This window comes from Papaver somniferum, chromosome 4 (assembly GCF_003573695.1).
Source record: "Papaver somniferum cultivar HN1 chromosome 4, ASM357369v1, whole genome shotgun sequence".
NCBI classification, from domain to species: Eukaryota; Viridiplantae; Streptophyta; class Magnoliopsida; order Ranunculales; family Papaveraceae; genus Papaver; species Papaver somniferum.
In genome coordinates this window covers 58436950-58446573 of record NC_039361.1, presented here as the reverse complement: position 1 = coordinate 58446573, position 9624 = coordinate 58436950, and the positions used below count along the sequence as shown (strand labels likewise).

Genomic DNA, 9624 nt, shown 5'->3' with positions numbered 1-9624 from the left:
AGCATTTATTATAATTTTTGATGTACAATAATGTCAATGTAGTGCATCTGAGCAAATCTTCTTCCCTAAACCCCAAGGTGTTTTCTGTAGCATTAAAAGCGAGTGTAATAAGCTTCCTTCCCCAAAGGTATATGCTTTATGGGGCTGGTTTTTGTATCTCCTTTCCCTATGTCACCATTTTATATTAGTTTTGTTTGTCATAGAAATTTGGAGCGGAAATATAATAACTAGAGATTGGGTTACTTAGATAAACATTAATATTAATCATTATACAAAGCTTTTGGTTGGTAACCTAGCAACAAGCTGGGCTCCAACACCTTTTTGAATAGCAACGACTAATCTATGAAAAATAAAGCTACCAAAACCACTACTAGCATCGTTACTAACTAAACAATTCTTCAGGCGCTTGAAAAAACACAAAGTATCCTCACCCAACTCTCCTAGTGTAGAGAAAGCCAAAACACTCAATCCATGGCCATGTGAAATACACTTGTCTAAGTATTTAGAGTGTTTACGTGAAACCGCATTAGATATAGCTTTCCCTGGGACGAAAGAGCGAATTCCATCACCTGCGAAGGGCGAAACACCAGTGACATCCATACAAACATCCTTTCCGTCTTCCCAGTTAAGCACAAGAATATCAGCAGGTTTCAGCTCTTTGTCATCATTCGTCAGAAATCCCAAAGAAACTTCCTTACGAGCAGGAACACTAGCTTTGAAGCAAATGTCGACGACTACATCACGAACAATATCATGTCGAAACATGGGGCCTATATCCTTAGCACAATGAAGTGCATGATCACCAAAGATGTCCATGGTTTTATTACAACTTGGGCACAAGCCATTCTCAAGAAACAATGGGATACCAAGACGATAGCAAAGTACAGCTCTAAAATGTCTAGGTCCAAGGCACTGATTAAGCCCAATGATGGGTACAACCATTAAATAATCTTGTGCATGTTTCATACGGTTGCACTGTCACAGGATGGAATCTCTTGCGGACATAGAAAATTGGTCTGGGATTTGCTTCTTAACTGTATCAAAATAAGTGACTGCCAGGGAGTGCATGGATGGGGGGGCAGTATCATCGACACAGTATGTAGAAGGCAAGCCACATACCTGAGCAAAATTCTGTAGTGCAAACTGATAAGCAGAGCCTTTTTCAGTTGAGAATGAATTACCAAGGATCACCTTTTGTACCGAAGTCGTCTGACACTGAGAAGCAAGGTAACAATAGGCGCTAGTGTCAGCCATGGTGTAAATGCCAAGTCCACCATCTTTGATGGGCAAGGTAGATAGTCGCTGCTGTAGAGGACCAAACCCCGCACCATCACCAGTGATGAGAAGTCTCAAGTACTTAAGTAAGTGATCATCAAAAAGGGCAGTGGCAGATTGTAAGGCTGCACCATGGCTGAACCACTTAGATAATCTTTCGGGTTGCTTTTTTTTATATATGACGAAGGTTTATTTGTTGTCTTCTTACATGATTTGGAAGTGAGGCATCTACAACCCATTATTTCTTCTTTCCCTGCTGTCTTCATTTTACCTAAGTAGTTTCTGTATTATGAATTGATGTTGTGAAGCTGGACGTAGTTCCACAGTGGTGGTCCTCTTCCCTACAGCGGCATGCGATTTTATGAGTGGCGACTAAGGTGACAATACCACTTAATCAAGATGTGGATATTAAGTTACATTTTTAGTGGTGAGGCTTTGGTGAGTGTGGATACTTAGCTCCCGTTTTCTTAACTCAAGTTATAGATATATATATATATATATCGTGGTACTATGCATTGTGTGTAGAAGTAAGTTAACGTGTATTATCCATTGCTTCTAATCTACTTTTCATTAGCATTTTTGTGACGCAACCATTTTAGGGGGAATCAACTACCCTGTTGGTCTGCAGTTTCGTAACAGAACCATTTTAGGGGAATCAACTACTCTGTAGGTGGTGCAGGCGGCACATATTATTTAGATATCAGTCTACACCATGGATGAAATTATTCCCGGTGCAGTTTGAGGCTAATTTATGATTCACCTGTATGTAGTAAATGAAATTCTCTTTATCAAGGAGTCGGGAGGTTTCAACTTCCTAACCATGTGCAATTTACTTATAGCCACTTTATTTTCTCATACTTAAGCTTTGATTATCTGCGGTCGCCTAATAAATGACATTTTGTTCCACCAGGAAGCACCACAGTGAGATATTTGGAATGGGAAGTGATTAGTTACCCACTTTTGATGAGTAAAACATATGTTCAAAGTCGATATCCCACTTTTTCTCTATGGTAGTTTGACTACTTTGTTGTAGAGAAAGGATGCACCATCGTGGCACAATCCTGATGCTTTTATGTGTGTCATTCAAATTATATGAACTTAGTTCTAATACTCCATGTGGAATGGCCTCTGAAATGGAAACAGAATGAGGGTAGAGTTACGTAGAGACTTTGTAATGAAGGACAATAAAATCCAGACCGGAGACAAACGTCTACTATCTAAGTATTGCTAAAAATTGTACAAGTATCTGTGTAATCCATAGGCATTTTAATTATCTACTGTGAGTTCAAAAAGGTCTTTCTTTGTGTTTGTCCTCTTTTTGGTAAAACTTTAAATTTCAATCGGGGTGTAAACGCTAACTAAAATTTGGGATGTCAACAAATATCACACAATTGTTTTAACTACGTCCAAAAAGAGGTACAAGTGATTCAAAATAAAAAGGAAACTTCAAAAATAAAATTCAAGAAAGTCGTCAAAAGTGGACCTCTCTTCTCCTAATTTTGTTAGATTAAATGGTGGTTTTATTATCAAAAAAAAAAATGGTGGTCTTGGAAATCTTGAATTTCATATTCTGTTACATAGATCATCTCCAATAGTATCTCGGTTTGAGTGATTATTCTTTATGATGTGGAGTATATATACTTCAACCTATGAACCACCATTGTTTGTTGAAGGTAGAAAAACTGTAGGTATCATATTCGAGGTTTCTTTATATGACTTTTATGGTAAGGAAGTTAGGCCATAGAAGATGTATAACCATATCTCGGGATCAGTTACGAACAACACGATCAGTAGTAAAAATCAACCAGGAGTACTAAATATCAGTGGTCACTCTAAATATGGGTTCATGGTTTACAATAAAAAGACCTCCTGAATTTTTGTTTGGACAACTAAGCCAAACGGTCCGGGTTAAATACTAGTACATAGTTAAAAAAAAAAAGATATATCATATAAGTATGATGACCCATTTTGCAGTAATACCAACTCATTCGCAGGCCGTTGCGGCACGGATCATATTATAGTATATCTATACAATCAAATGCACTTGCCAAACAACCATAATCATAATTCACTACGAGAATTATACAAGTACCTTGTCAATCCGCTCTTCAATATTCCAACTTAAAAGCATCTGTGATTCAAGGAGCCAAAAAGAACAGCGAAAATTTAAATAAAATATCACATGGCGAGCCACCACCTAGGCGTTTAAAGAGGGATAATTACCTACGCTAATTCTTGCCAAACTAATTCAATGATATTTACCCTTTGAAAATGATAAGCAAACAGAATGGAAGAAGAAGAAAGAAATGACGGGCCTACTGCATCCCCCACTTCTCACCCAAACAACCCTCCCCCTCCATTCCACCATCGAAGCAATATGTAACTCTCCCATCAAAACAATTATTATCTCATTTTAAGATCATGTATAACGTATTGGGAGTTATATTTTTTTTATTAATTTTGCGACCCACTCATTCTAATTGCTTTTCCCTCATTATAAATCTAATAAAAGAATAATAATTAATTTTATTAACTATTTTATTTTCATTTCTACTGTTACAAAAGAAATTCATTTTAAAAGCCTTGCATCCATTCTAAATACCAACACTAAAATTATAAGGGATAACTGTTTTTATACTACATGGGCCACATTTCAAAACCAAAATCCGGACCAAAAAGAACGACGGGTATCACAATTATAAATCCTCGAAATCATAAATTCTGCAAACAAATACACCGTTAAATATTTAGAAATTTAGATACTAGTAGTCCAATGAATAACCAATGAGAAGATTAGATATGTGTGCTCCAGATTTTAAAGGGTACCCAAATTAGCAATCGGGTGAAGTTAATTGGCCCAGAGGAAAAAGAAAAACAGTTTTAGGGAGGTGATGGAACAATTGTCCGTATCGTAGTTTATAGAACCATACAGTACCCCGTATTACCCTCATGCAATCATAGTGTTCCTTCGTAGTTCATACCTTGCTAAAATGTTACACTGTTTTAGTGGAACCGATTTTATATTCTTTTTTTCGTGTTGTTTTTATATGAAGTTTTACACCATTGTAGTGTGACTTATTTAAAGCATCCATCCTATTTTGTTGTGATATTTTGGGTAAATCTTGCACTACCACAGTAACCTGGTTAATTTTTTGGTACAGATTTGAATGGACATATTAGGACGAGATGACGATTGTGAGGATGGAAGCAGTAGCGGTAGGTCTTTACTTTGTGTTGTGATGGTGATTTTCATCGTGACAAGTAAACAACACAAGAAAAGATAAAATCTTTCTTGAATATCTTAAACATGGGCTGCCGTTGGGTATGAAAAATTATACTCCCTCCGTCTCATTATTAGATGACCTAGTTTAAGATTGACCAACTTTTAAGATAAGGAATCGAAAAAGTATTTTTAAATATTTTTTTACAATTATATCTTGTATGATAATAACTAGTGAAATTTTAAAATGATTTATCTCTCAAACTACACCACGGATATTTGCAAACTTCATACCATTGAAAAATATCTATAATACAAAACAGAATGGATTTTTGAGCTTGGACGGTTGGATAACATTTTGAGAGACAGACGTTACATCCGACCATCCCAGTCTCATCCCAGCGAAAGACATCCGACGATCGTCGTTTCTGTAACCCCTTTTATTATGAATCAAAATTTATTAATCTTTAATTTATTGCATCACCTCTTAACTCAAGATATTCAAAGAAACATTAAATGAAATCATAAGAGCTAGCACTATGGAGAGCCCCATCCCTTCCCTATCCTTCATATATAGGGAAGGGATAGCATAAGGAAGCCAAGCTTGGTATGGTGCCCTCTCATCCCTTCCCTACACAAAACGGCTACTCGGTAGACGTGTGAATAGTGTCAATCGGGTACTGAGTAACCTTTTTTTTCCCAGTTTTCTTTTTCAATAAGGATATATTTGTTTAGGTGAAAAAATATATTTTAGAGTCAAAAATGATATATAATAGGTAAAAAAAAGAGTTTTGTAAAAAAAAAAGGAAAAAGGAAAGTTTTAGGGTAAAACTTTAAAAACCAAATACGGAAAATTAGTAACCGTGTAAAATACTAAGACTACTGAGTAACCATAAAGTGTAAAATAATACGGGTACTCAGTACCCGTGTGATTTCCCTTCCCTACACGGGTGATCAGATGTGATCAGCCAAGTAGGGAAAGAGGGTGATATCCCTCCATGAGTACGGATATGGGAGACCATAACACTTGTATTTTTGGTGTTTTGAGGGATAGAGAAGGATAGGGAAGGGATATCCCTCTCCATAGTGCTAGCTCTAATATATCATACATGCATTAATTGGATTTAGTGGTGACATGATGAATCTAATGGGAAACAAGATTTATTTATTTATTTTTATTCATAACTCATAAGTGAGATATGCATACATACTATTACTTAAATGATTTTGTGTTCTTTTTTCGATAATGTATATGAATAATTTTACAATATACTTATAGACATTATTTTCGCTTAAAACAAAATAGAAAACTATCTTGTAAAGGAACACGGTTTAAAGTCCGGAAAAAAAAAATTACACCAGTCAGATATCATATTAAAGCAGTGCCGTTACGGTACGAGCTATCTCTAGATATTTATTAGAACTCTCCACTAATCTCATGCCGTGCCGTTACGACACGGGTTATTTCTAGTTTTAAAACACATACGTAAACATGCCTATCAATTATGCATATTTCTTATACTAACAATAATCAATTAAAATGATAATTTTAAAAGTATCTCCTTGATTAATGACATTGGTCATCTGTTATGGGACAAAATTTAAAAGTAAATAGGAGTAATAGTGGGACGGACGGAGGGAGTATATTCAAGCTTTCTTGTAGTCCTTATGGTGCATATATTTTTTTTTTGCGGAAGCCAAAGCAGGACCATCCAATGCGTATAAACTGAGCTCTACAAATAAGAAAGAGAAAAAAAAAATTTTGATATATGTAGTGAAGAAGAGAAAAGCTATCCATTTAAGGCCACTTGTCACAAGCCAAGTATATGGGAAATCTCCATAAGCTTTGTAGCACATAACTAATATGAACCCTGGAGGCTGGAGAGCATAAAAGAAGATAATATCTGAGAATTTTGCTGTTCATCTTTTGGATTATTTCAGTTAAGATGAAGACAATTCTATCAACACAAATAATGCAAAATGGAATCCATATTTTGTCCTCAATAAGCACACTCACTTTCCCACATTACACATCAAAAATGCATGGACCAACTTTCATATGCATGCTCATGTGCTGTATCCACTCTCTCTCACACATCCATAGAACTCCAGCCCAGACTGAAAACAACCCCACAGTGAGACCTACTTGATGGATTTCTTCAAGAAAAAAAAACTTCGCAGAGAATATTTGTACACCTCTCTTCACATTTATCATTATAGTTGGGTTGTCATGTTGATTACACTCTAAATTTTAAAAATCAGTAAATCTTTCAGTGATATCTTTCATTTCATTAAAGACTATGTATATGCACCATGCAAACATCAATTTCCTCACCTTTTGATACATCAAAGTCAGAAAAAACCTTCTTTGAGTCATTTCTTGCATCTGCAAGCAAGCTCAATCATCATCACTATGTCTTAAATAATTTCCCAGTACTTTTACCTATTCATATATCCAAATCTGTGATTTTCATGATCCATCCATATTTATGAGCATTCACAATTGAATGTGATTTTGATGTGTGTTGCTTGTGTACAGTGGTCCCCTGTTTAAAAATCTTTATAAAACCCAATTCTATATCAAATACTCAAAACCCTTATCTAAGCTTACAAACAAGAAGATAGTTGATCATATAGACGACCCTTTGAAGCTGTTCATGGTTCTTGCCATGGAACAATGGTCTTCGAGTCTGGAACGACGACACGACGAACCCGAATTCAACTTGAGAGAATGGGCACTGAAGGCAAGAAATATTAGTAGAACAAATACCAGTTCCAGAAGATTTTCAGCTCCAAATATTACAAGTTTTAGAGAACTGGAAACAAAATCGTTTAGATCAAACACTACGATAACTAGCACTGCTTCTTCTCCTGGCCACACCTTAACAGGTATGTGTGTTTTTCTTACTCTTTGTTTGTCAAAATTGAAATTACATTTCGATAACTAAATAAGTATTATCTAAACCATTCTTGTACTAAACAGATGAAATTGACCCATCCACTTATTCTTTCACAAGTGCTCTAAAAGGTAAGGCTAGAATGTTAGTTGGTGGCTATGGTATTGCAAAAGATGTTTAGCAAAGGTTTTGATGTGTTGCAACGTTGTCTAATGTAGCTTTACAGGCAAAAACAGGATACGGATGGGAATGGTTATCACCTGAGGGGATTTCTTTAAGTTCCAAATGGAATGAAGCGGAGAAATATATTTGCAATCCGTTTTCTGGTGAATTTCCAGCGGAATGCTTGTCAGCAAAAACACTAAGGAGAAGGTCCATGTCAAGTTCAACAAGCAAATTTACAATGTCAGCACCTCTTGATTACTCTTTTCGTCCTCCACTTTCTCGGTCGAAATCTAACAGGACACAAGACCATAAAGAAATTGATTCTCAATCTACAATTCAAGGTTATTGAACAAAAACAAACGAGTGCTCTCTTTTTTCTTTTGTTGAATATGCATCTTGCAGTTTTCATTGAATCTAAACTGGTCTATGGATTTTGATCAATAGAGGAGAAGGCAGAAAGTTTTAAGAAGGATTTGGAAAGTATTATTCCAACTAATCATAACTCAAGCAACTCCAACGGCGCATCTTCACCCGCTCCTTCGTCGACAAATCCTCCAGTCGAAGAAAAAAGACTGATAATGCAAGATGAAGTTAAAGGCAGAGAAGAACCCACCATCTCGACCATAGAACCAAAGTTTGATGATGACCAGGTATATTTGCATGCTAATTTCACTTACAAATGCCTAATAATTTATGCGTTTAATATTAAGGCTACCGCTATAGGTGAACCACATGCATTAATTGTGCACGACATAACATGCCTTGACACATAAACCAACCATTTGATAATCTGTCAGTTCAACAGTCATGGATGCGTCTGCAAACGGGTCATTTTGTACCTAACAAAGCTGCAATATGAAGCTAGATAGTAGATACTCCGGGAGTTGATAACTAAAGTCTCATGATTCATTTTTGTTTCACATCCTAATACTGATACATTTTCTTGTTTTGGAATTTTCCTAAACTCTCATCTTATATTTTCAAATTTGTGGTTCAAATTCGATAGAATATGTTAAATGTTAGTTTAATTCTGAACCACTGACACTGACACAGTGATTTTTGGCTTGTATGTGTGGAGCAGAATGAAGGAAATGAGAAGAGATCAACAGAGAAAGAAGAGAAGAGGAAAGAAAGGGTCACTATTTACAGATGTTATAGCTGGAAAGCAAGTTGTTTACCATGGAAGAAATGGAAGACAAAAAGAAGCAAGAAAATTGGCAAGACTGTCTAAGAGCATTCAGAATGGAAGTAGGTTTTTAATGGTTTTAGATTCTAATTAATAAAATGATGATGATGATTGACAAGTAATATATAAGATAGATTTTGTTTGAGAATGAAAAGGCTGGACGATAGATTCCTATTGTACCTCATATCTTTACTTTTCGTCAGAATGAAAGTGATGTAGAAAATTTAAAGTTAGGAAAATGGTGTCTTTTTTATAAGTTTTGAAAGCATAATGCCATTAATCACATGCACGGTTTTGCTTCGTAGGGATTTTAATAGTCTGTCCCTCTCTAGAGTCTCTGGACATAAGACAAAGTCTTGACTCAGGTTTATCAGTTTTGGATGAAAAGTTTTAATGGTTAAAGTGATGATGATCACTTGTTCAGTAAAATGTTCTTGTATTTGATGTTGCCTCTATTACAAGCAAGGTCCATTTCTCACATGAGGGCAGAAAGAAAAATTGACAAGTCTTATGGACGAACAAGAAAGCAATGAAATTATAAGCAAACTCAATCATGCTCGACTCAACAATATTAAGACTCATCGTATAATCAAGTCAATAACTGACTAATTAAATACACGTTTTCCTTAAAGACTCCACAATCATGAGACATCAATCATGTCACATGGGGAGACTAACTAGGATTTTGGTCTGGCGGCCTACGGCACGTGTGTTCACCCACGATGAGAAATGTGAGTAAGTCGTGCAAGCAGTTAGGGGAGTTAGCAAAGTAGTGGGTGGACAATCAATCAAGTCTCCGCACGATGTGGAACTGGTTTAACCACGATTTCCCACTTTTCAACTCTTTCACTCCAGCAACTGTCACACTTCGTGGGATCAAT

At 36.0% G+C, this 9624-nt stretch overlaps 1 protein-coding gene across 2 annotated transcripts; it reads left to right on the top strand.

The window, feature by feature from the left end:
- The first annotated feature begins 6713 nt into the window (after positions 1 to 6713).
- LOC113275628 lies at positions 6714 to 9026 on the top strand. 2 transcript variants are annotated; one of them, XM_026525163.1, is made up of 5 exons: positions 6714 to 7384; positions 7479 to 7523; positions 7611 to 7898; positions 8002 to 8207; positions 8639 to 9026. In XM_026525163.1, the coding sequence occupies exons 1-5, from the start codon at positions 7153 to 7155 to the stop codon at positions 8786 to 8788; spliced, it is 921 nt and encodes a 306-aa protein (XP_026380948.1). In that variant the 5' UTR covers positions 6714 to 7152; the 3' UTR covers positions 8789 to 9026. The 2 variants fall into 2 exon arrangements, with proteins under 2 accessions (XP_026380948.1, XP_026380949.1); XM_026525164.1 differs by lacking the exon at positions 7479 to 7523.
- Positions 9027 to 9624: the final 598 nt, after the last annotated feature.

Coding starts and splice junctions, on each gene's coding strand:
- LOC113275628 (XM_026525163.1), top strand. CDS start 7,153: ATGGTTCTTGCCATGGAACAATGGTCTTCGAGTCTGGAACGACGACAC. Junction 7,385..7,478: donor TCCTGGCCACACCTTAACAG/GTATGTGTGTTT, acceptor TGTACTAAACAG/ATGAAATTGACCCATCCACT. Junction 7,524..7,610: donor TTTCACAAGTGCTCTAAAAG/GTAAGGCTAGAA, acceptor TGTCTAATGTAG/CTTTACAGGCAAAAACAGGA.